The 27844-nt window shown below is 36.9% G+C and overlaps 1 protein-coding gene across 2 annotated transcripts in view; it reads right to left on the bottom strand.

Annotated features, from left to right (window-relative positions):
• Window positions 1-2112: 2112 nt before the first annotated feature.
• The window catches only part of NETO2 (neuropilin and tolloid like 2), a gene marked incomplete at both ends in the record, with an annotated part of 32318 nt that continues 6586 nt past the window's right edge, over window positions 2113-27844 (bottom strand). Inside the window, 8 exons of one of the 2 annotated variants that reach the window (XM_082489544.1) lie at window positions 2113-2693; window positions 4993-5106; window positions 11132-11360; window positions 14938-15065; window positions 15176-15199; window positions 17598-17846; window positions 19774-19914; window positions 21387-21443. In XM_082489544.1, coding sequence (XP_082345670.1) covers window positions 2113-2693; window positions 4993-5106; window positions 11132-11360; window positions 14938-15065; window positions 15176-15199; window positions 17598-17846; window positions 19774-19914; window positions 21387-21443 — 1523 coding nt within the window. Of the gene's footprint in view, window positions 2694-4992; window positions 5107-11131; window positions 11361-14937; window positions 15066-15154; window positions 15200-17597; window positions 17847-19773; window positions 19915-21386; window positions 21444-27844 lie in introns of both variants that reach the window. The other variant, XM_082489543.1, reaches the window with a different exon arrangement.

Consider the following 27844-nt stretch of genomic DNA (forward strand, 5'->3'; position numbering starts at 1 on the left):
AGAAAATTTAATTGTGCAAGCCTAGTACTTACAAGAGTTATTTGGACAAAAATAACCTGTGTAAAACTACATATTACTAGTTGAAAGAATCTGGAACTAATAGACTATCACAAATAACATTCTGTATCATATAGGTCACAGTGAGATATATATTACTGAAATCAATAAGGAGTAAATGAAATCTGTCAAGAAATGTTTTAATTAAATATTCAAACACTTTCAAGTCAAAATTAACTAGATCTTTTTATCACTTATCTGCTGCATGAAGTGCATCTAAAAATAATGCTCATTTTCATTCTTTCAAATTGAAATACATTCTGGGACCAGCACAAAAACTGGCACCAGGATACAGCCTTAGAGGTCTGATTTATGAGCTTCTGATTAAGTTCTTTCTAGACATCAGGGTTAATTTTGAAGTTGGGAAGTGTTGAAGATACACAATTCTTTTTGTTTTTTTTTTTTTTCTTCTTCTTACATTCTAGGCATTTGTAAAAAAAAAAAAAAAATTTCTTTTTCTTCATCATTCTAATGAAAATCTGTAATAACGTCTGTTCATCTTTTATTTAAAACAAAAGATTTTTCAGTTGGTAAGGTTGTAAATTTTTTTTTTTGTACTACAGTCAACACAAAACCCACTATGGTTTTACATACTTTTGTAAATAAAAAAGATGCCCAGTGCAAGCTGGTGGGTCATCTTTAGTGAAAGGTTTCCTGTAACCAAACCAGAATAAACCAAACAAACCAGGGAATAAAATGTAGGTTAATGTGGAAGTCATACTAATTATTCTTGGCAAACTGCAATGTATGCAGCAGCCACTGAGTGTTATTCAGAGCTGCTAATATGGACACTGAAACAAGCCTGCTGTACAGGTGTAGATTTTGATTTAATAAATACTCTGTACAGTATCAAACTATATAAAAAGTTTAAAAACCACAATGAGAATTATTTTATTTTAAAAAATTTTCTAAATTGTAAAAATTTTAAAATTAGGTCCAAACCACCATTAAAAAAGGTATGAAATGTGCAATTTTGCAAGTGGAAACAAGGGGCACAAGAAGGGTTCCATAAAGATTAGTAAGAGTTGCTTTGTGATTTCTGTTTCCAGTATCTTTGTATATCTGGTAATCACACAGACCTCAGAGCAGTTCTCTTCAGGCAAGTAGGACATGAGCTAAAAGTATCATCACTGATTTCAGCAGGGAAGATTGGTGGCAATAAGGAGTAAAAAGCTATTTTAAGAGACAAATGTACAGTACAGTCTATTTATGTAAATACTTGGAAAATGCAGGAACAAAGCTGTTTTCTACCTACAGAGTTGTGAAATCAGTGTGCCATATGGATCTATGATACATGGCAGAATAGTTTAAAATCCTAAACCTTCTTGAAAGAAAACTGTTGTAAAAGTCTACATCTAGAATAACATGAGTACTTACTTGTGTTTTAACCAAAAGCAGCAAAGATTATATATTTCCAAATGTACTAAAATTAATCTAACTCAATATTTTTAAAAGGCAGTAATCCTTTACACTTATTTCTCACAAAGCATAGAGTAAGGAACTGATAATTAAAGGCAATATAAATGATAGGCAAGATGAAACAGATGGCTGTAACGTAACTCTTGAGTCTTAACTGGCACTTAACACTAACTCTACTTTCAGTTTGACAAATACAGTAAGACACCTATGTTGACATACACGTGGTGCACTTAACTACTTTTATTTATGTAACTGAGGTATTAAAATTGTCTTGAAAAGCAGACGTCTAAAGAGAAAATTATATGAGGAAGAGAGTAATAGTCATTGTTTTCAGAGTTCAGTGATTAGTAGTTGTTGGGGTTTTTTTCTTCCAATATCTTATAATATAACTTATAATTTCCATGCAAAGTCTCTGTCTTATTCCTCCACTAAATAGGTAGCTTGGGAAGATGGGAGGAAATTCACCATTTTTCAGCAAGAATTAGTTATGAAGACTTTCACTTTTTTTAAAATTAAGTATAATAAGCTAAAAGTGTGTGTGCATCTCACACGCTGCATATAGTACACTGTTAATATATACACTGTCATTATACACAAGCATCTTATATATACACTGATACCACCTCCACTAGGAAACTAGAAGTCAATAGATAATGAACCTTGTGCTGTATCTTCTCTTCCTCTAACATAGATTTCACACGGAATCTCTTCCATCACTCTGTCTTCTATGACTTGCTCAGGGCAGTCATGCGCTTGTTTGAAAGTGTAACTACTTTTCTTGAATGTGCTATTAAATGTCTTCATTGGCTGAGGCTGCGCAAAATCATTGCGAAAGGGAAGTTCCATGGAGCTGAGGTTTGTCCTGCTTTGTTTTATATTAGAGGCCTGGGAGCCACAGTGGTGGTCATGAATGCATCTGGAAGCTGTTGAAGGGCGTCTCATTTTCTGATAGTTTTCAAGTTCTTCTGATAAATCTGCCAAATCTGCAGAAATTTCTTTGTCCCTTAGTGAAAATAGTTCATAATGTGGAGGATCAAATACTTCCTGGAAACCAGTTTTATTGAAAGCAGTCTTGCAAGCCATAACCTTTTTGCGAGGTTGCTTTACTTGTACTAGGATTGAAATGATGAGAAGAACTAAAACTATTCCAGATGTGATGCCAATGATTGTTCCATGAGTTTTGGTGATTTGTTCAAACAGTCCAGCTTTCTTCTTTTCTGCAACGTAAAGATGAGGATTATAAGGCTTTTATTTTCCACACTCTTGATCATGTATTAAAACACAGCAAGCTGTACTGTGATTGTCATATAAGTGCTGTATTAATTAAATGACTTAATGGCACTGGAGATGAGACCTGTTTGTCAATGGGATTTACCATACTAGGTCTGTGCATTTATTCAGCAAGTTTAATTCCCTGTCTGCATTAGTGGCTACCACCTGATAATTGAGTTGGCAGGTGGCTTGTGCATGTTGACTCAGCCGGGATGTGGCTTCAATCCTGAACCTATACTGACTGGTTCATATTCCAAAATCCACTGGTTAAACAGGAGTTTATACAGCTACAGATGATGCTTCTCTTACCATGGTTTGCTCCTGCTGGTAGTAATCACATTGATGCCAGTAGAAGGAAACCTAGATTTAAATTATCTTGTTCTTTAAAAGTGAAATATCATAGTCATGATGTAAGATTGACTGTACTATTTATTTTCACATCTCTTGGGAATTTAATGACTGTGTCTATTGTGTGAGTCTGTTCTATCTATTTCAACACAGGGAGCTTTAGCATAGATATATTCCACTTTTAACAGTCCAGTAATCAAGTCAGTTGGGGTAAAAAAAAAAGGGGGGGGGAGGGAGGAGGCAGCAAGGGGTAACCAACCAACCTAAATCGTATGGCACTTTTGGCTAGTACTTCATATGAAAACACACAAGATGGCAGCATCAGAACAAGATGGTTTTCCATACTTAAAATTCTTCTTTGAAGATTAAAATTTTCCAGTTGGATTTCTGTTCTGTAAATGTTCTTGTCCTAAGGGAACTTAGCTGGCAATATGGATCTAGTCTTTAGCTGTCTCTTAATTTCTGCTGTGCAAGTATTAAAGCAGAATTTAGATTGTATTCAACATAAAACCTGATAGGTTATTCAGCACCAGACACAACAATATTGAGAAAGACACTTTCTTCATGTTGCAATATGGTTTTAATGGAATTCATTTTAAAATACTGCAGTATGTGAGTGAAGTGTGGATTCTAGGCCAGATTCCAGAAGGCAGTTGGTAAAGATGGGAAAGAGATCTAGCAATTACACTTAAGAGGGAATATTGAATATTATCAAAGCTAAGGACTGTTTAGAGGAGCCTACTTTTACATTGAAAACTTGGGAATTATGGATCAGTTTTGTTAACTGGAAAGCTCCCATAATATATCTTGCATTAGAGTATTTATTAGTGGTGTGAATTTTTGTTTGCCCAAAATGCAATTTCAAAGAAGTTCTTTTAATATTTATTTACTAAAAAAATTAAGCTGGATTTCTGTGTTTTTAAAAAAAAAAAAAATTCTAGATTTTCTTTAGAGAAGGTTTTAACCCTTCCTGCAGGGTCAATTTCTCTTTGAAATGGAGCACCTATTTAAATTTTTCTGGAGTTCTGTGTTCAGACCTACTTGTGCCATTCCATTTGCCAAAAAAACCCCAAGTTCAAGTGTTTGGGGTTTTTTATTGTTTTCTTTTAGCAAGAAAAATTGTTGACCTTAAACTGGTTTTGGTCTAACTCTGAAAATTCAGTTATTGTTGAAGCACAGGTGAATATATTTGTGCTTCAGCAGAATAACAATTTTCCTAAGTCACTAGAATTTTTCCTACAAAACCTGATATTGAAACAAGTTTTTACTGTAGCTGTGATGGTTTAAACAATACTCCCCTGCCCCATGTTCTAGAAGCAGTGATTTACATGTGTCTGTTATCCATAAGCAATGGCTTCTTGCTTCCTAACCATTCCTCCTTCTTCCCACCGTTTCTCATACCATACGCAGCAGAGGCTTAGTCTGAAATAGCCTGTGATTAACAACTTAAAACAAATGTTTTAAAATTGTATTTGTCTTTGAAGATCGTTGCTTCTATTTCAGCCCTGAGAAAGGTTTTTCGTGCTTGAAGGCTTGTCTTTTTCCAGCTCTGTATTTTTTTCTCTAATAAAAGAGAACACCTGTCCCTACAATCCTTGCTTTGTTTAAAGTTTAGAAATGGATAGGATGCAACCTGGCAAATACTACATTCTATTTCTTATCAAGCTGTTTTAAAGTATATGCTGAAGAAGAATAAATTTAATTCTAAAGCAGTAAGATCAATATTCAGGATGCTTACGTGTCTCCTGAGTTTAAATAAAAAAATTGGAACACCTTCCTGAGATTAGCAGAATAGCTGTCTTCAGCATATTTCCAGGAAACAGGCATTTCATGACTTCCTTGAAAGGCAGACTGACCATCCTAGCTCAAAAAGGCTCTACTTTGCACTGTACTCACCTCTGCAGTGATTTTCATCCCAAGGGTATGCACAGTTTTGAATGCCATTGCAGACTAAAGAATTATTGATGCACATGTTGCTATGGCAGAAGTAAGTGTTGCCTGAGCAGGGAGCTGCAGGAGAGAAGAGAAAGAAAACAGTAGGAATTTTCAGTAATTGATGCATTGCAATAAAACTAGTAAATTCCTGTTATTTTTTTACCACGCATACTCATTCTTTAGCTCTGTTTCAAACACAATCACTTTTCCTGCATATCACTAATTATTGGATGATTTACTCTCTCTTCGTGTGGTTGCTTTCAGCTGTATTATCAATGCTAAAAAAAAAAATATTCTTGCTTAAAATGGGTAGCAGATACAGACAGTCACACAACACAGATAATGGAAGAAGGCTTTAATACTTGTCCTTAAAAGCTTAATACTTAAATCTCATGCTCACCATCAATTATATATTTATTCTATCTGCTGTGCATCTGCTATGTAGATGGTATAGCTGGTTGTGAAGCAGTTCCTGAACATCCGCCTTTTAGACCCCATTAATATCTTAAGGCAAATCAGATTTGAGTTTGTGGAGGACTGTTTCAGTAATTGCAAGAGACTTCAGTAACTGGAGGCATCTAAGTCATTCCTGCTTGTGAATCAAAGCTCTTAGATCCTCCTATTAGAGCTAATGCAGGGATTAAGACAGAGTACAGTTTAGCTTTTTATCTATCTGTCTATATATAGTTAGAAATTTTGAAGTAAATTAACTAGAAAGTTGCCCTAAAGATTTTGTTTCCATGAATATTATAGCTCCTTGACATTAGAAAAATATATTAAAAAATAGTAATAATTCTTTTCAGGATGTATAATATGCATAGAATACGAATTAAGGGCACTGGACAAGAAATTCATATTCCCTTTCTCTGTCTCAGTAATGTAGTATTTTTATGATAGAAATGTCTATTAGTGGAGTCAGTTATATATTAAACAGCAAAGATGTGCGATAGACATTCTCCTATTTGGTTTCATAGAAAGAATTTATTCCTGAGCAGTCTGGATTCTCTGAAAAATAATGTGAAACCCAAAGGGTACAGCAGAGGAGAATGACTAGTCCTGAATAGAGCCTGTTTCCTCACTTATTCCTTCTGCTAAGCTTCAGAGTCTCAGTGACAAAAAGGAGTTATACCCAAGAGAAAAGAAAACTCAAACCTTTAATTTTGAATTTGCATTCTCTAAGTCTAATATGCATTGTCTTCCTATTTCTTACTCCACTGAATTTTGGTAACCTATGCTCGTTGGTTTTAAGCTTTTGCATTAGCTTCCTGTTATTGCTTAACCCCTGCCAACCTGGCAAGAAATTCCATATAGGAAGATTGTATTTTAATTGTAGCGCAAGTGCTATAATACTTTAATGTAATACAGAATGTATTTAAAGTGTATTTTGGAAGTGTTTTATCTATGTAATTTCAGTGTTTAAAAATGTCACAGTAACTATCACATGAATCTTCCTCACTCAGCTGAGCTGAGAATATAATTGTTTGGAATTGTTTGAAGAATACTTCTTTAAAGTATGACCAATGCTTAGGGAGTCATAGATAATACCCGTTATATCAGCTACAAATGAAATGTCATGTTAGATGCAAGCGTGGTCAGGTGCCCTGGTAGGAATACAGACACGGTGAGCAGGCAGGGATGGAGCTGGGAAAAGTGACGCCTACCTGGATATGGTGAGGAACATGAAAAGCAACAAGGGCTTCTTCAAGTGTACCAGCAACAAAAGGAAGGCCAAGGAAAACATGGGCCTGCTACTGAAAGGGACAGATGGGAGCTTCCCTCCATGCCTGGGAAGGTGATAGAACAAATAATCCTGGAAGCCATTTCCAAACGCATTAGAGAGAAGAAGGTAATTGGGAGTAGTCAGCACGAATTTATGACGAGGAAATCATGCTTGACAAAACTGATTGCCTTCTATGATGAAATTACAGCTTGGATGGGGACAGAGAGGTGGATGTTGTATATCCTGACTTTAGCAAGGCTTTCAAAGCTGTATCCCATAATATCCTTGTAGAGAAACTGATGAAGTACAGGCTACATAGGAGGACACTGAAGTGAGCTGAAAACTGACTGAACTGCCAGGCTTAAAGGGTTATGGTCAGAGGCACAAAGTCCAGCTGGAGGCCATCACTAGTGGTGTACCCCAGGGGTCAATAATAAAGCCAACACCATTTAACCTGGATGTTGGTGTGGACTGCACCCTCAGCAAATTTGTAGATACTACAAAACTGTGAGGAGTGGCTGATAGACCAGGCAGTTGTGCTGCCATTTGAGACGGGCTGGAGAAGTGCGTTGACAGGAACCTCATAAAGTTCAATCAAGGGAAACACAAAGTCCTGCAGTTGCAGAGGAATAACTCCATATATATGTATAGGCTGAGAGCCAGCCAGCTGGAAAGCAGCTCTGTAGATGAACACCTGGAAGTCCTGGTGGAGAAAAAGTGGCACGTGAGGCAGTGATGCACCCTTGTAGCAAAAAAAAAGCCAATAGCATCCTGAGTTGCATTAGGAAGAGCATCGCCATCAGGTCAAGGGATGTGATTCTTCCCCTCTGCTCGGCACTCATGAGACCACATCTGGAATGCTATGTTCAGTGTTGGGGTCACCAGTACAAGAGAAATATGGGGGATCCAGGGAAATGGTATGAAGATAAGGACTTAGAGCATCTGACGTGACTGGTATGCATTGCCCTGAGTGGTTGCTGAGTCTCCATCCTTGGAGATTTTCAGCCACTGACTGCGTATGTTCCTGGGAAACCTGCTCTCCTTGATCCTCTCTGACCAGAGAGACTTCCTAGTTAGGCTCTTAAATCAACAGCCTTTTTTCAAGAATGGTTTATGCACACTTTGTTTCAAGGGCCAAACCGTTTTTCAGTGGGACATGATTCAGTGGGACTTTAAGTTCAACCATGCATTTTCCTGGTAAATGGAAGAATAAAATCAAACTTTCCTACATTTGGACTTAACTATGTCTTTAACTGTTTCACCAACTGCTACCATTTAGGGAAGAAAATATAAAAGAACCTGGTTGTTGCATTGTTGGTGTGCTGAATTATCACCTACAATGTATCAAGAGTAGATGGCTGAGACAATTCACATCATTGATAGTTTAAGGCACAATGTAAGCATTATTCGGTAAGCATCATGTGAAATCATGATGTAAGCATCATCCAAAATTATGCTGCAATTAAATTCCAAAGGGATTCATACCTTCTCCCTGAAGGACTAAATGATGATAAGCTAAACTTATGGAAGAGTGTCAATCTAAATATGAAAACAGGTATCCCAGACAACCTGAAGCAATTCATAGAAACAGGAAGATGTAGTCAACGTTTCTAACCATTTTATATATCTAAAACCAGGACAAAGACTAGTAGTTAAACCAGACATGTTTATGATGCAGACTACCAAATAAAAGGCTACTGGCCTTATTAGCACGTGGGGAGAAAAGACTTGGGTAGTTTTTCCTTCTGAATTTGGAAAGAAAGATTACACAAGCTTTTCTTTATAAATAAGATCAGCATTTAAACAGAATAGCTTAAAAAGGCTCCAATATCTACTAAAACATTTCTGACTGTGAAATAAAGGAGGCTCTATGAAATTTGTGTCCAGAGTGGTTGTCATGGATCCACGTGTATCTGCTGGTGTTTCAATATTCATCTGTATGGAGCTCTAGTTCTTTTGGAGGCACAGAGGAAGAATTATGATGTAAGGCACATTCTCTTTCTCATTTCCCTGAACAGGGGTCTTTTTTCACGTTTCTGTAGTTTTGGATTGTGCATTCTGCTGCTGCTTCTCTGTCCACCAGCACAGGCTCCATTTTACATTCCTGTGTAGTCTCTTTGACATTTTTGGGGGATAGCTTTTGTTCACAAGCTCATAAAGATGGGACAAATGGGCTTCCTTTTCCTTTTGTTTGTTATTTGGGGAGTCCAAAGTCTAAAAGTCACACTGATTGATCGGTTCCAGTCCAGGACTTCAAGGACATAGCTGGCTTCTTCTTATAACAGCTGCCTAAGACTGCTGCAATGTTCACAGTGTTCTTTATCTAGCATTATTCATGTATTGAATCAAGCCAGAAATCAAATACATTGATTTTTAACATAGCTGTTAGCTCAATTACTTAGTCAAATCTGCAAGCAGCACTAGGTGTGTGTTAGGTGATTGTCATGCACAATTAGTTCATTTATGTAAATCTTTTCAGAAATATTGATTGTTTTCATGGTTGGCTTCATATAATTACAAATCATTAGTAAGCTAGAAGAGAAAAATAGCTTAACGATCTGAAAATAAGATAAGCATGGATTCACTTTTTTCAGTTAGAAAAATTACTTATCATTAGGTTATTTAAAAATACATGAAACATTTTTCAGACAATACTTTTGAATTACTTTATCTAACACAGACAGTATCTCAGGTTAGAAGATAAATAAGAATAACTACGTACCTTTGCAGATTTTCTTCTGCCAATGACTTTTGAGTTGCTTTAAAATTGTAAGTTTGGAAAGTTATCTAGCTTTAGGAGTAGTTACTGTTTCAACCTCTTGCACTCAAAAACCCCCCCACATCCCCACCCCTGACCTCAACAAAAAAAACCCCAAACACTTCGATATTTATAATATAAATGGATAATCTCCCTGGCAAAGTTCATAGCATTTTCTAGATTGAAAGCTGGAATAATTTGTACTATCACTAATTGTATTGAAATAAAATCTAGTAGAAGGCAGTAACAAATTTTGCAAGCAAGTCATACTTAAAACTGGTACTTACTAAAATTCACAATATCTAAAGTTTATTAAATGCCTATTGTAGGTTAAACAATAGGCTAGTTTGAAACATGCAAGTGCTTCTTACTATCATGTACACAAAGTAAGCAATAAGCTATTTCTCTTGTAAGTCTCTGTTACTTTAGAAAGATCGTTTTACAGAAAGTAACTTTTCTCCTGTGTTAAATTTCACCGTTTTATGGAAGAGAATATAAAATCTGCTTGTTACTTGTAACCTGAACTTTTTTGCAAGGTGGTAACCAGGATCCCTTTCAGGACTGGCTATGGTGAGTTATGTCAAAAAAAGTTATTTTTTTGAAAGCACACCTGTACTACTTATTCTTCGAGCAGAACTTTTTGAAAACCTCTAGCACAAGCACAGGTCTCATTTCCTGAAGTGGCAGATATGTTTTATTCAGCTCTCCCCATGTATCTCAGATCTGCTCTGCAGTTCTAAACTTGGTCTGCTTTTGTGCTGAAGATGCCGCTTATTTTCAGGTTCTGCAATGCGGACAATGTCATCCCTTGTAAATGTGTGAGTCAACAAAATTCCATTAAGTTCAAAGAGAAAACACTTAGAAGAAAACTTCACGAAAAGTATGCTTTCAAGAAAGCACCTTAATTTACAATGAGAGTAAAGACTACCTCTAACCCGGGCTATGGAATCCAAACACAGAAATCCAGACTGTGTTTACAGCCCTGCTTTCAGTATAGCCTTCTTAAATAAATTTTAATTTAACTGCTTATCCACGGTTGTGCAACACAACTGGGCTTTTTTAAGGGAGTGTATGTGGGATCGTTTAGAGCCATATGCAGTTGAGAAGGAGTTAGCATCTTAGGTGCAGCTGGAGTGGGTGCATTTCCAGATCCAAAATTGAAGGTAGGGCTGTGGATAGGAAGAAGAGCCAGACTCTGCAGGGTCACACGTGTTTTCTAGTCTTCTGAACATCCCACGTGGGCTTGAGAAGTGCCTTGTTGTGGGGTCTGGCAGGGAACTGGAAGATGGAGGCTAGTGGGAGAGCACACTTCAGTTCCATTGCTGTCTTTTTAAGTAAGTCTGTGCTCATTTGTAGAACTCTTTGTGAGAAGGACAGAGCCTAGGACTGTATTATTACTGAATTCAAATGAAAACTAAAACTTTTAAGAATGGAGGAAAGCCTTTCTTCAGGAAGCATGCTTATAACTGTAATGAAGCAAGTATTTAATTTACCGACTAGTATGTGAAGGAAACAAATGACCTTTTTTCTGTGTTCCTGCTGCATAATATATAGCTGACGCTTTTCCTAAAATACCTGAAAGTACCCTTATTAGGAGAATAGGCTCTTTAAAATCTACTTACGATCCACAAATGAAGTGAACAGCATTCTGAATCTGCTTAGTCTACTGCCTTCATCTGCCCACATTCGTACCACACCTGTCCCAGTCTGCAGCATGACATCGTTTGCTACGGTGCTGCAAAACTTTGCCTTCAGGTTTTCAATAGAACTACTTCCATCATATACAGCAACAAAGTTTCTTTTGCATTCATTTGAATGCTCCATTTGATAGTCGAGAAATCGCAAATAAATCTGTTAGAAAAGAAAAATTAATGTCTCTAGGAAAAGTAATACAGAGAAGACAGTTTTCTTTCTTAGCAAATCTTGAACAAGATGTTTTGTCCCCTTACACATATGTGCAACTCCCAATTCACAACACTTAAACTTACATTTTCTCATTAAACATCAGTGTGAAATATTACTTCAAATCTGTCTGAAGTATCTGTTTCACTTCTCCCCCTCCCCAAAACAATCTTTATTTAACCATTTACTCTGATATATTTCCACTCCCCATGGAGAAAAAAAAGGAAAAAGGAACACACTTGCTGAAGAAACCTCTAAGCAGCTTTGCTAAATGTGCAGTCTATTACTCTAGAATAAAGATACAAGAAACACATAAACGTGCTGAAAGAATTTTAATGTTATTTTGACTGTTCACTTTTCTTTCTTTTTAATTCATGAAAACAGTGTTAAAATATAAGGGAAGGAGTCTAGTCGGAAGAGCTCTGAAGTAAAATAAGGAAATTAAAGTTTGCTGCTTCAGAATGAAAGCTAATTACTGAACCAGCACAGTGTTATGGAAGACATAAAGTCAGGAGTAATTTGAATAAAAATGGAAGCAGGAGAAAAGTAAGATGGCTATCCAGGAAGAATTAATAAATTTAAACCAATCTTAATTCCTCCAAAAGCAGAAGTCTAATCCAAGAGAAGGCATGTGGTAGAACATATGCAGCAAGGAAATTAGAAGACCAAGATAGCACTTGAAGAGTGAGCAAATAATTTATTTTACTGGAGCAGGAAACTTGTGCAAGTTTGTAATTCAGTTAGAATTACATTAAAAAAAAATGATCTTTTCATCTCTTGAATGGTTCTATTGGAATTCTCAAAATTCTAGTGAAAGTGGATGAGATACGCAACTAAGTCATCGAATGCTGCAAAGTCCATCTCTAAACTTTAAAAATTCCTCAGATGACCATTATTTTGACAAAGAACTAATCTATTCATATAGAGGCTGAGTTCTCCTGCTGTATGGGAGAAGAGGTGCTTCTCCTCTATCCATGAGGTCTTCAGTGTGTTCCTCAGATAAGCTTGGGTCTAGACTGTATTTTGAGTACAGTTTGCAATTACCTCTCTGGCTGATCCTATGGACACTAAAGACCTTTTTCTTGCACCTGCCTAATGACAAGAACCTCAAACTCCTGTTTAAATTCTTGTTTAGTTTGTGAACCAGAGAAGACAGAGTAGATGAGCACCACGCTTACTATTGCTTATTACCTATTTTCCTGCCCTTTTGCCGTATCTTGCTTTTAACCTCAGCTAGTGCAAAGCCTTTTAACACTGAATTTTAAAGAATTCACTAAACCAAACCATCTTGGCAGGGGAGATACCCCCCACATACACTAAACAGGCTCTATTGAAAACATGTTACAAGAACACAGTAAAAGATAGGTGACACTTGTACACCCTGGCTCTTTCTTTCCAGTGTTTTCCAGAGGCAGGTTGCCAGCACTGCCTCCCCCTGCACATTCTGTGCAAGGTGCAGCCTGTGCCATGTTATCTCATGCTGCATCTCACTGGTTTTTGTGATTTTCAGTATATATATCTTTTCTTTTCCTTTTTTTTTTTTTCTGCTGTCTTTGTTAGATTTACTGCTGGAAATTCTCAGCTACATTGAGAACCTGTCTTCCATTGATGTCTTATGTCACAAACATGGCTGTGAGCTCTAAGTGATAGTATTTGGGCTGAGAGATGGTATTTTCATTTAACGATTGACTTTATATGTCTGCTGTGAAATTACAATGGAAGCTAAAAATAAATTAGCACACTACTAGTAGAGCTATTTTGTGTATGAAAACAAAGGAATATTTCCATCAAAAGAGCCCAGCTCTGCAAATGCTCCTTCTGGTTAATGTGTTAGGCAAGTAAATATAAAGGGTTCTCACTCTTAGATTATATTGATTATTCTAGTAATTTTCTGAAATCTGGAGGTAATTTATTAAATATCTGTTATGCAGATTTTAAAAAATCCTTTAATTGCTGCAGTTGTGTCAGTTTTAAAAATTTATTTTTATTACAAGATCAAATTGAGGAAATGAAAAATGCCTATGTTTATTTTTCTCAAGAGACTGCACCATATCAGATCTATTGGATTTTATCATTCTTCCAGAATTGAAGCTTGAGAAACCAATGTCAGAATACTAAGAATTATTTTTCTATAATGTTTTAACTCAATAATTTAGGATGATGATCTAATCTCAGGACTGACCCAACTATAACTCTGCCTTCTAGAAACATTCAATCATTTATTAAAATACTTAAACATAAGACCTGGTGCATTCAAGTGGCAATGTAGAGTGAAAATGCTTTTATTATTGTTTCTGGAAGAACTGCTACTATTACTTAGACTAGTATAGAGCTCTTGGGAGTTGAGTCACTTCCTCAAAGGCTCAAATATATTAAGGGAGTTTTAGTTTCTTTCTTGTCTTATCATCTTATTACCATCTTTTAAGCTGCTGTTTTAGAACTAATTTGGAAGTTGGTGGACTGGTTAGTTAACTATTAGGAGTGTGTAAGAAGGCATAGAGTAGGCTTGTCATCTTGGTAGCTACTGCTTGAAAATACTTTTAACTTTTAGGTATATGCGAGCAGTGATATGTGCTTTAATACACATATAGAAGCAAAATTACAGATGCGTATGCTGTATGGAGGAAAAAGTATGTACTTTTCAGTGCAACTCACAAGCAATTAACAGGTATATGATTCTGAAACATATAACTGTTTGGTTTTGTTTTTTTTAAACAGGCTATAGCTATTGTATTTTGGAATTATGAATAGGATTTTATCCTTGATTTTATCCTTCTCTCTGTCCAACAATAAAGCTCAAGTTGTTTTTAATGAGCATAAGATCGTGATGTTTTCATAAGCAGTCTCTAGTTCTGCAGGCACAATCTGGTATGTAGGTAACTCATACTGATTTTTGGCTTGAGCAGCTAATATAGCCCTTTAGAGCTTGGGCTGAAAAGCTCTAGCAAATTTTATTGTGGCACTTTAAGAGGGTGTGATCCTGTAGCTAAGTCAGAAGACAGAGTGACAGTTCCTCAGCTGTTTCCAAGAAAAGCCTTTCATTTTAGCTCAGACTACTGATGAAAGTGGGTTTTAAGGTGCTGGATTGTGAATTAGACTGGGGAGGAGCAGGTATGTGTTCTGTTGACTTTGAACAGAACCAAATTCTCCAACAGAACCAGTGGGGGCAAAATTTAAAACCATGGCAACAAGATTTACTGGAATTTATCAAAGCTGTTAGCCAGCATTTTTGCCTACAGTCTTCCAGTAAAACCAGAATCCAAGTCAAATGCCCTTGAAAGTTGTTGCTTAAACAGTTTTCACAGTTATTTTGTATTTTAAGTTTCGAATAATAGGAAGACAACATTGTGGACTTGCTGTATAAGTTTAATTTCAGAAACAATCCTCTATCTGGATTTCCTAAGCCACTGATACACAATTCATTTCAGTGAAAGAGAGACGTTATGCAAATCACAGCTAGTGACTATTACCTGTTACTAATGACTTGGAAACCCATTATAAGCTGAACGATATGAATGAAACCCACCTTAGCATTTGGAGTAGCTTTAATTGTCCATATGCAGTCAACTGCTTGTCCTGGTTTTGTTTTTCCTTCTTGTTCTACTTGACTGGAACGTACTATTCCATCAGCTCCCGAGAGCTCAAACTGGCAGTCTAGGGAGAACATATACCTTGCTGTCAAATGCAATATGATATTAATTTAAAATTTAATGTATAAAGAAATTGTTACTGTAATACTAGACCTGGGATGGGATTTAAAATACCTCCTAGGTAAGTGAAGTCAGGATCTGTAATAGAAAGAAGTCATGAATCACAGGGGTTATCAATGCTTGAGAATCGCTTCAAGGTTTAGTATAATCTGAAGATTATGTCCATTTTTTCTTATGTCACAATAAAAATTGCCAGAAAGTTTACTGAATTGATTGGAGGGAATAGAGAATTTTTTTCAGATGATAACATTTTTCCGCAAAGATTGACCTTATCTGAATAAGGTAATTCTATACTAACAGCTCATATTTCCAGCATAACACCAAAAATTACTATTCACTGTTTTGTTCCTATATTACGTTAATTATGCCAGTTTTCACTGAAATCACTGGAGCTCCACAAGAGTACAGGGGATCTTTCTGTGAGCATCATTTTTATCAGATTGTTGTCTGTCTAGTTCTGAACAATTTGAAGTTTAGTAGAATATATATCAACGCTTTGAAATTGCTATTAGTGAAGAATATAAAGAAGGACAGTTCAATACTTAAGGTACTTTTTCCTTGGGTACCCATGTCTCTTCTATTAGGCCAGGTAGCACAGTACCAGATATCATTTATGAAGGCAGAAGTTCACCTCGATTGCTCCTCTATCTTCTCTCTTCTAAATGCGATGTATAGGTAGTGTATGTATCTGTATATATACTGTAGTAGTATGCTGTATGCATGCTACTAGCAAGTTAAGAATACACTTTTTGAATATGGTTAACTGATGGTACTTGACTTTACTGGGACTAGGGCTTGGCTAAAAATGAGGCTGTAATGGGCTGGGATATCCAAGGCTTACATTTCAGTGATCAAGCTAGTGTTTCCTCACAAATCCATACAGAAACTCACACGATGCACACATCTGCAGCTGTGGCATAGAAAATCACCACAGAAATCACCCACATCATAGTGGGTGTATGTGTGTGAAATGTGAGTTTCTGCAAAGAAAGCACTAGTTCATGCAAAAGTGCATGCATGTTTTATACAAAATTCTCCAAGTGAAGTTCCAGAATTTGGCTCTTTCTGGGTCCTATAAATGGTTTTCTGTGTAGGGAGTTTATCACTTCCCCTAAAATCCTCAGTCCTGAGCTTAAGACTCAGTACAGTTGAGAAAATGCCTTCTTTGCCTTCATCTGTTTTAGTTACCTATAGTGAAATCTATGATCACTATATGCAAAATTCTGCAAGAGATTTTTAACCTTCTTTATGAGCTGATTTTTTTTATGAAGTAGGGGCATGTGTGTGTGTCCCCTTCCATTTTCACAATTCCAAAGTATTTTACCACACACTATGTAAATGTAGAGGAAAGAAAAGGAAAGAAAAATACCAGTCCTTCAGTTGCTGTAATCTATTGTGAAAATAATATAAGCTTAAATGTATATTTAAAGTTCCAGCCTGGAACTAGGCTAAGTTAGTTTTGAAAGTGATGTTAATGAAATGGTTTTGGAAATGGACTTAGCAAAATGTGTAAGTACTTTCACTGTGAAAAGATTCTAGCACATTATTAGACTGGGCACTATGTTAATTTGAAGAGTTTCCAAGTCTAAATCCCTATCAAGGTACACAGTTCTCTAAGCAGTAATATGTAATCATGTATAGTGTTTTCATGTGCCGTAGGGGTAAAGACCAGTGGAGTAAAGATGACATTAAAAAGGTATGCCTGTGTATACATTTGTAGTAGTAACAGAGCTGACATTCATATACTGTTTTTTGTCCCAAACGACAATAAAATGCTGATAACTACACATTATTTTCTTGTAAAAAGAATGCCCTGCCAGTTTTAAGTGTCCCCACAGAGCAGATGTACTTTTTGTTTGTCTAAAGGCACTGTCAGCATGTTATCCTCTCCCTCATGCCCTGTAAACTACACCGTACTTTGAGCAAAGAACACTTCTGTTGTCTGAGCCTGTAGTTTGAGGCAACCTAGTTATACTGAGAGCTGATGTTTGGTCTGTATAGATATTTCCTCTGGCTTTTCAGAATGGAGATTTAAAATGTTTTGCATCTGGCTGGAAGTGCTATTGTAGATTTGCTTCAGGTGTTTTTGTCAGTGTCTTATATTCCTACAAGATAGGCTGTTGAAAATGCCAGCTATTTGTCTACATAAATGCTCTTTCCATTACTACTACCAGTGAAACCGGTACAAGTTAGAGTGACAAAGAGGGAAGTTACTAAAACCTTCAGCATGAACAAGATCAACTGACTTCTTCACTAGCAAACTATAGACCTGTAAGTCCCTTCAGTCAATTTTCCAAAGTGGTTTTAGTCGAGTATGCTGTAGGATTAGCAGGACTGAGACTGTAACTATCACACTGTCACTTTGCCTTCATAAGCACTTATGAAATACAGCTCTAGACTGCCAGCATAAACACATCCACAGAGTTCAATGGGAGCAGATGGTCATTAACTGGGTTAGAATTTTAGGCATCTTTACCTGGTATAAATGAGTACTTTGCTTGAAATCCCTTTCCTTCCAGCTCCTCATCAGAAGTAAACTTGATCCACATAAATCTCCCCGTTGATCTAATTAGTGCAGGACTTTTCAGACCACAGTAACGATTAATGAGAGGGGAGAAACCAAAAGGTCCATCTCGAACCTCCAGATGGTCAAACCGACATTCAAATGAGGGTTCTATGTAATAAGGTTCATCAAAGGTCAACTCAATTCTTTGTCGTGGAGCAGCTAGACATAAAAAATCGAGAAAAAGATTAAATGAAGACCTATATAAAAAACACACAAAGACATGAAATGATGAAGAGACAGGCCTCCAAACAGCAAGATACAGAAAAGACAGGAGACTTCTCAAAATACATCTGGCAGTCTGCTACAAAAACTCAGATACGCTGTAATAAAAATTTCAAAAATGATTATGTAGAAGATACTTTTTCACAGAATTCTGTTGCTTGCTGATCTTTATTGTTGAACATTCAGAAATGACATAAATTTAACACAGCACATGTAACAGATATTACCATATCTGCAAAGGTATTAAAACAAGGTTTAATATTAAGATATAAATTAAAACCAGTGTTTTGTGAAAGCAAAATATATAAAAAAGGACAAAACTTTGAGGGATGCAGAAGAAAATGGAAAAGAATAAGATATGAAGAACTACTCACTTGTATATTTCCTAAACATTAAGCCCAAATTTGCAGATCCTTTGGCAGGAGACATGTTTTATTAGAATATTCAGAGAAGTGCAAATGCTTCATATATATTATTAATATGCCGGTAACTACAGATGTTGGTAAGTCTGAACTAGTGACATCCTAACATCAGGATTTGGATCAGACCCCTAAATCCTGATGAGATGCAGCTATGGCTACTTTGTGACTGGACTTTCGCAGCTGTAGTTTGGAACTGCAACTTTATACTGTATGAATAGCTTTAGTGTTTCTTGTTCTTGTCATCTAATGAGCTACATGAACTTGCAGACACTAATTGGTATCTGGAGTGACAGCATTAACGAATTGCATGCTGTCTGCTTCTTCTGAATGCAAAAACCATTTACTTATGTCTTACACTCTGCTTAGACCTTACACCTTAACTTATACATAAGTTAAAAACATTCACAGCTGTTTGCACACATTGGCAGTGGTCTGCAGGAAGAAGCATATCTTAGCTAGAAATTGTGGAGGGCCTTTGTCTCACTCAGGTACACATAATGTTTCTGTGTAAGGATGGTGAGGACAGAGGCATGGAAACCAATTCCGTGCCCTGTGGAAACTGCCTCGTGCAAGGGAGATCCAGCAATGGATCTGGTATGTCTGAACTTTGAAGCTGGACAGGATATCTGCTTTCCAGTGCCTTCACTGGTAGGGAAAATGCACAACTTCAGATGTGCACGCATACAAGCAAAACCAAGGGTGTCTATGAACCAGTCCTATACTGTACAAATATAAACTCACTGAAACATATTACTTGAAATATTTCAATTAATTGATATGAATCTGATGATTAAGCTGAATAATGTTTTTAGCTAACTTCAGTGGGTTGAGGAAAAAATAATTAGTGTGTCCCAGGTCTTGCAGCCTTTATCCAAGATATTCTCATTGGAATGTGGTTTTATTCCAGTTAACAAAATTTTTTTTGTCCTTATCACATGATTTTAAATAGTGACCTCAGCAGTGCTAAGAAATCTCCATAGTTTTAGTACAGCGCTATGGCAGTCAGATGTGTCCTTTTTATTAATAAAGGACAGCATAAAGATTTTCTGCTCGTGAGATTGACAGAATATAGCCTTCAACCATCTTTTGCAGTTTATCAGCAATAGTGGAAGTGATATTAAGATAACAAGCTACAATTTTTATCCTAATAGCTCTGTGCCTTCATAGATTACAGTAGATCTGACGCTGCTTTTTCTGTCTGTAAGGTTATCTCTTATTCTGTATAGCTAATTCCTAAATGTTTGCATTTTCTATTTATTTGCTATTATTACTTCAGAGAGCAAAGTTAGCTTCTTGGTCAATCAAATGACTGCAGAATTGGTTATATTACTAGTATGGCTATACAATACTTGACAGTATAGCAAAATGACAGTTTTAAGAGTTCAAGATGATCCATTTAACAGTAAGATTACAACACAACAAAACAGAAATACTGCATGTACCTTCTAAGATATAGATGCACTCTTGGTTTGGTGGGTACATGTTAGGGTAGTTTGGTGAAGCAAAATGTCCTCCATTACTTGTCCGTACCCAATTGTCACACTGAGTAGGAGGAATGCGATTCACTCCAATGTTTTGCCCACCTTAAGTGGAAAAAAAAAAAAGTGATCAAATAAATTTCTCCTGCAAGCATGCAAATTTGATTTTGCAAAAGTAAAACACTGACATAATGCATATCCTATAAAAGAAGAGAATAATTTATTTTGGTTGAAAATCAAATATGCCACTTGTTAATAATTAGCTAGGAAAATCTTATGTTTAATTTAGTGATGTGGTATATCCTAAAGAGATCACAGTTTTTGAATATCAGATATGTCCAGTATTCCTTGGGAAAGGAAGAGAGGGAGTAACCTTTTTTACCCAAGTCAATTTAGATTTTTTGATGCTCTTTCTACGTCAAATAGTCACAGTGGCTGCCAATATAGCAGCATTATTTTATGGCTTACATCTTCTCCATTCCCATGCAAATATAATCCGAAATACTTGTTAGCTTTTACTATTTTGGCCCTGATTCCAGAGTATACTGAAGTACTTAGACTGAATATCTATTTACAATAATTTGTTGGAATACAGAATGAATTATAATACATAAATACACTAAAAACAGCAATGGTAATTAAAAAAATTACTAGCATAGATAGGTTGCACTGGTAGCTAAGGGTCTCATTTAAGATCAAAGGTCTTCTTCAGGGTGTACAGGAAAACATGATCCTTGATTGAGCTTATGCAGTTTACTAAGCTAGTGCACCACACTAGACCGTTCACAGGAGCTTTGTTAGTTCAGATTTCCTTATCCAAGAAGAAAGGAGTTGGGAATAGCATGATGTCTCTGACATTCTTCTTAAGTACCTTTGACCCTGCTCCTTGATATCAGCAGAACTGGAGAGAATAAGACACAGGGTATTGTAGTTTTTGCTAGGTTCTTCCTAAATCTTACAGGGTGCTGTCATAATCTTAGTTATATTTATGCAGGTTTTCTTTGCAGACCTTTGAGAGGGAGTCCGTGCTGATACAGGTCTTAGCTGCCTCCAGTAAATTACATCACCTTCAACTGGTATCTTGGCAGCTTTTTGATTTATGGGGGTGAAAACTTAGTCTCTCCTGCAGAAATTGTTCAAGGAAATTCTGTAGGTGTCAGTTCAAGGAATTCTTCTCTCCTATGTGTAGGTTAATCCCACATATGAGAAAATAAGGTTTGTGAAACTGATGCCTTCCCCACTCAGCAGGCTTCAAAAATGTTTGTGGGTGGACTATTTGAACAGCTTGTTGTCAGATACAGAAAAAAGGAATTTCCGTAGTGGTTTTTTTTCCACCTCTAAGGTCTAAAACCATAGAATTTTAACTGGGTAAGTGAACGTCCATGTTCTTTGTGATTGGATGGCTTTGTTCAGTTGAAAAAAATGCAGTAAATAGAGGGAAAATGGAAAATAATAGAATTCATATTGGTAATTCAAGAACTATTAATACCTGAACACAAATACCCTCTTTCACTTATATTGCTTAATTATAAAACTCTTACATTTTTTGAAAGAAAATAATCAAAACAAAATTGTACCTTGTGTCTTCTGTGCAATGGCAATCCCTTCCACTACAAGGATTGTTACTAGCAACACTGATGAGAGAAATTGGACAGGAAAAACATCAGTAATTCACCAAAATTATAGACCTTTTTCTGCAGTCTTGATTCATGCAAATCCTAGAATTACTAGCCAAAACAACTCAGAACATACAAAACCATGTAATTAATTTATGTGCTTTCTTAAAATTTCAACTTCAGAAAACGAGTGCAGTCTAAGTGCACTGTCAGTTCTTCTTCCAGGTTCCTTAAGAAACTGTATATGAGAATAGCAATTTATTGTTTGAGGGGACTTTCAGAATATTTTTCAGAATATTAGTAGAGTATCTACTAATTTGCAAGCATTTTATAAAATTAAATAGTATCTATCTTCTATATAACTTTTATATCCTGAAACAAGATGTTTCACTGCCATATAGAACCATATTTATCCTAAAACTCCATATGCATAATATGTACAAAAGACTTCTCCAGCTTCCAAAAAATTAATCAGGGCCACAAGAGACACTGCATGGTCTTATCCCCACACGGATTTCAGGAGCACTATAGAGCTGTGCTTGCAAGAGTGGTAGTTGTGATGTTGCCACAACACCATTGATTTCTGCAAATGGTGTGGCAGCAGAAAACGAGCAGATACAGGTTCTAGCAATGGAGAGACTTACTCTGAGCAGCGACAACCACTAGGATGTGGACACTGCTAGGATGTGCACTGCTGCAAGCACTCTGCTTTGCTGAAGTTTTGTGTTAGTCTCAGGTGTTGGTACATACTGGCATTTTCTAGATTTGAATTGACCAAATATTGGACCTGACAAAGATTTTGTTATGCTGTTTCCCCCAATCCTCTTTTTTCTTCCTGCCTTCCTTCCTTCCAGAAGCTGTCTAGATGGTTTTGCTTTTTGCCTTTCGCTTATGTTTGCACGTTCACTGCACCCAAGAAATGTCAGTCTGAACAGCATGTTAAAGATTCCATATTCCGCTATTCATCAGCAGTTTTAAAACAGGCTTAATGTCCAGATTTTCCTAAAATGCTTGGTCTCTTCAAATTGAAAGGGATTACCAGGAAGGGACAAGAGAATAAAATACAGTGTATCATTATGCCACTCTTGAAACCTTTCATTTGCTTCCATCTTGAGTATCTCTACAATTCTGGACACATATATTGGAGAACTAGCTAAATAGGCTAGGACTCTGCCCTGAACAGAAGCTGGCTGAGGGAAGATAGAATACAAGTTATAAAATCACGAGTGTTATTGAGACGGTGAATAGAGAGCGACTACTTGTATCTTCCAGTACAAGAACCAGGGGTTATCACACAAAGCTAGCACGTGGCAAGTTCAAAGTAAATCAAGTTTTTATTTTTTTTTTTAATGCAGATACTTCACAACAGATCCTTAAGGTAGAAAATTCTGTTTCAGAAATCCCTTAAGACATAAGTTGTTGGAAGTCTGGGATAATATTTGGGGCAAATATAATTTGCTCTACTTTTATACTCTTTCTGACACCCCTGCTTTTATATCTCTGTGAAAGAAGATAGCAGGCTAGATGGACCTTTGATTTGACCTGGTATCACCTTAATCTACTTGTTAATACTAAGTCAGACAGGCATAGATATATCATCTTGGGGAAAGACAAAAGGAATCAGTCTGCCCCTGAAAGTGTCCATCTAGCATTTGTGTTTTATTATGTATGTTTCTGCTGCCCTTTCTTCTCTCTACCCATGTTAAAACAGTTTGTATATCATTGAGACTTGCTTTACCAACAACCGCTTTCTCCCTTGTAAGTGAAGTTCTCAACTTGTGGGTGTTCTAAAACACCATATGGGTCTTGCAAACAAGTGTTATGTTCCTAGAAGGTTAGTTGATTTTTAGGGATGGATTATGAGATAGTAGGTTAAGACTTAGGTATTTTTGCAATTTCTATCTTTGCAATAATTCCTTATTTTCATCAGTATTAATATACTGAAAATATACCTCCCAACTGTCATTATTGCAATACAAAGTATCATTGCTGACTCACCCTAGTTAGAAAATTCATCCTTCAGAAGAAAGTATCTAGTACCTGTTACGGGTCTTCAAATTATGGATGTTCACTAGTCTTTCAAGTGATGCTCCCCAGGGCTCAGTATCGGGGTCAGTTCTGTTTAGTATCTTTATCAACGACCCAGACAAGGGGATCGAGTGCACCCTCAGTAAGTTTGCAAACAACACCAAGGTGGGCTGGAGTGTTGATCCACTTGAGGGTAGGATAGCTCTACAGAGGGACCTGGACAGGCTGGATTGATGGGCCAAGGCCAATGGTATGAGGTTCAACAAGGCAAAGTGCCGGGTCCTGCACTTGGGTCTCAACAACCCCATTAAATGCTACAGGCTTGGGGAAGTGTGGCTGGAAAGCTGCCTGGTGGAAAAAGACCTGGGGGTGCTGGTCAACAGCTGGCTGAATATGAGCCAGCAGTGGGCCCAGGTGGCCAAGAAGGCCCATAGCATCCTGGATTGTATGAGAAATAGTGTGGCCAGCAGGACTAGGGAAGTGATCATCCCCCTGTGCTCGGCACTGGTGAGGCTGCACCTTGAGTACTGTGTTCAGTTTTGGGCTCCTCACTACAAGAAAGACATTGAGGTGCTGAAGAGGGTCTAGAGAAGGACAACGAAGCTGGTGAGGGGTCTGGAGCACAAGTCCTCTGAGGAACAGCTGAGGGAACTGGGGTTGTTTAGACTGGCAAAAAGGAGGCTGAGGGGAGACTTTATCGCTCTCTACAACTACCTGAAAGGAGGTTGTAGCCAGGTGGGGGTCGCTCTCTTCTCCCAAGTAACAAGCAATAAGACAAGAGGAAATGGCCTGAAGTTGCACCAGGGGAGGTTTAGCTTGGATTATTAGGAAAAAAGTCTTCACTGAAAGGGTTATCAAGCACTGGAACAGACTGCCCAGGGAAGTAGTTGAGTCACCATGCCTGGAGGTATTTAAAGGACAGATGTGGCACTTAGGGACATGGTTCCGTGGCAGACCTGGCAGTGCTAGGTTGGACTCAATGATCTTAAAGGTCTTTTCCGACCTAAATGATTCTATGAGTCTATTCTATAAAGCAAATAAAATGAAGAAATATCCCATCTTTAACACATGATTCACATCAGTTTTCAGATTTTTTTAGTTTTTAATATTTCTTATATAGATGCTACTATTTCAAAATTATTTGCAGTTTATTTTTGCGGCTTCTGTGTTTACACTGTGCACTCAAAGATCTGAGTTTAAGTGCATGAACTTACAATGTATTTGTACTCCTGAGATAGCTTGTCCCTAACAGAGAACCTTGATAGTGGTTACAAAATTGTCTATGTATTTTCTTTGGGTTTTTTCTACGCTGGTTTTGGAGCAACACTTCAAAGTTGGCTTTTGTCATTAAAGTGAATGCAGTTTCCACAGTCATATACAAATCATGTGTTGGTATGTTCTTCTACCTAATTAACCTTTCTTAAAGATGGGCGATGCCCACCCTCTATTTAGCAAGAACATAGCAATCTCTTTATAACTTGTTGTGCTGCTTCTTAAAATGCGAAATAGGCTTTGTCTTTTTTTCTTAAAGCAAATAAACACAGAAATATGAGTAAGGTAAGTCCTCTCATGACTAACAAAATTAATGCAGGCAGTCACTTTCAAGTAACAGTGGGAAATCTGGGGTTTTATTTGTTTGATTTGGTGGGTTTTTTTTTAGTATAGCTATCTACTATGGGTAACACTGTTGCAGTATATCTTTTTTTTTTCCTTTTCACCTTGAAAATATCAATAAGCATCTCTGTTTATTTCAGTGATTGTGTTCTCTTGTACAGATAGAGACAACATGAGAATAGATGTTCAGTTACATTAACCAGTGATTTCCCTTCTTGAAATGATGTGGATACAGAAAGAAGCCTCCTAAAAGGAATTCAGAAAATCTGACTGGCTTTCACTAAAACCTGTGCCTTTTCTATAAATAGTCCAGAGTTTTGTATGTGTGTGCAAGTGCAAACGAACAGTGCATGTTTCCTGCAGAACAGCATGGATACGCAGGCAATTACAGAAGATAAATGGGATGAGTATTTGTCTTACTTTCTTCCTTCTGTCCTGTTATATGGATGAGTGGATATAGTAAATATGGGCCACCTTCTCTTTGTTCCCTGCCCTTTTCATCCTCTTCATTTTTAATCTCTTCCATCTCTTCCCTTTCCCTGGAAATGTCTATCCTTCTAATGGCCTCAACAACCCTTATGATGTATTCAAAGCAGCCTAGGTAGCAAATGTTTAAGGGCCTTCCTTTCATCCTGGGTGATAGTACGATAAAGAAAAGAGGTGTCTCTAGCTAATACTCTGTATGTGTGCTGTCCTTATCTCTGCAACATTGCAAAAAGGTGGAGAGAATATTCTTCCTGAGAATAGCGGACAGAGACTCTGGAGGTAGTATTGCCTTAAACTGTGTGCATTTACATGACCCAGTGTAATGTGAGATAGCAAACAGGAGGATTTTGACTGAAAACAAGGCCTATCCATGTTCAGGATGAAAGGGAAAGAAAGAAGGGGAAAAAAAATCAGTCACAATATTTTTAGACCTTGTAGACTGCTTCCATTAACCCATTTTTGCATGCATTTTAAAACAACAAAGCAATCACTTGGTGTCCTAAATCCATACTGCTGCCTGGAAAAAATATTTTTGAATCTGAAAGACTAATTTGGACCATACAAGTCAGTAAGAAGGAAGGAAGATGTCTAGAGAAGAGCCAGATCCTGTAGGATGGTGCAGTGGATAGCTAGTGCTGAACCAGTGTTCTGGTACTGCCCGTGGGGACACAGACACAACAATTAGAACAGACATGAGATACCAAACTACTTTTACTAAAAGTCTTGTAGCTCTTTCAGAAGGATAAAGAATGATCCTGTTATTTCTGTAAACTGAAATTTGAATAGTTATAATGCACCTGGACTTGCAATGGGACACAGTATTCCTCTGCTCCTTTTTTCCTCTTTTAAAGTCTATTACATATCACTGTGACATGACTGTTCTTCAGCGAGGATGAAAGATAACTCTAGACTTGGCTCTGTATTCTATCATGGTACAGGAAGCAGAAGTAGTAAGTATCTAAAAATGCCACTTGAACATGGTTTGCCAATGTAAGCAACAGCACAAACAGTGCAGGATTGCATGACTGCGTTGAGTATCAAAGGGATAGACAGGTGGGTTTGATCATTTTGTTTTTAATGGAGGAATGCGGTGAGAATTCTACTAGATGACACTAAAATATGGGAGACTGACCTTATAAACTTGGAGATATTTAGTTTGTAAATACAATAGAGGTTAGTGCTTCTGCACCTTATATTGTGCTTCTACTTCATGATATGTACATTATAGAAGAGGCTATCATGAAGCCAACATCAGCATAGCCACTGAGGCAGACAGATTAAGAGGGGCTTCTTTTATTCGTGAATCTGGTATTTGCTACAGACTTTTATTCCACGAATTATGGTGCATACTTTTGTACTACCATTTAATGATCTGATAGTTTTTACCTGTGTGAACATTAAGTAGAAATAAAGAAAAAGCAGCAAGCTTCTGTCCCTGTTTTTAAAAGAATCAATTTTTCATTTTTTTCACTTCTTTGCATGAAATATTTTAGATTGCATAGCCTGCAGACAGCTGTATAATTTTTTAAGAGTGAAGACACTAACCACATTTTGCAAATTCTTATTACTATTCTGATGTTGAAATAGGCTTATGGAATGATATAAAAGAATCCCCTCAACTGGTGTAATAAACTATGCATTGTTTGCAAGAGTCAAGATTTTCTTTGCTGGCATTTATTAAAATTCTCTAAAATGAATCTAAGCTGCAAAAAAAAGGTGTTAATTTGTGTATTGAGCTATATATAGAGAGATTCACAAATGAGTGGCTCCTATTTCTCTTTAAAAATAAGAACGATATAGTTAGTTTTATAGTAAATGGGTGCTCAACCCAATATTGAGAAATCAGTGTGTTGCTTAGAAAAACAAGTGCTTTAGGCTGCAAATCTGACATATGCTTGTACTTTCTGGCAAGATGCATTCTTCAGATTTCATGGGATACAGTACTGCTCTGAGCTCCCTATGGTATGTCCTTTCTCTGCTTTTTCTGCATGCTCTAGGGATCTTCGCATATAGAGAAAACAGACTAGATTTGCTGTGTGGCTCTGAGAGCAGTGTCTGTCTTCAGTGATGGCAGTAGGGGATCTATGCACGCAGGGCAAGCTAAATATCAAACTGGGGAGCAGTCATGCACAACTGAGAAATAGAGTGAAAAATTCCCCCAATTTTTTAAATAAAGACTTAATTATTTAGAGTATTACACTTTCTTAGTATAGTAGTAGTCAGAATCCTAGGGATAAAGATGACAGACATTGCTTAAAGCAGGATTCGCTGTTTTATCTCTGCGCTGTACT

Source organism: Vanellus vanellus (assembly GCF_965231255.1).
Source record: "Vanellus vanellus genome assembly, chromosome: 12".
Lineage (NCBI taxonomy): Eukaryota > Metazoa > Chordata > Aves > Charadriiformes > Charadriidae > Vanellus > Vanellus vanellus.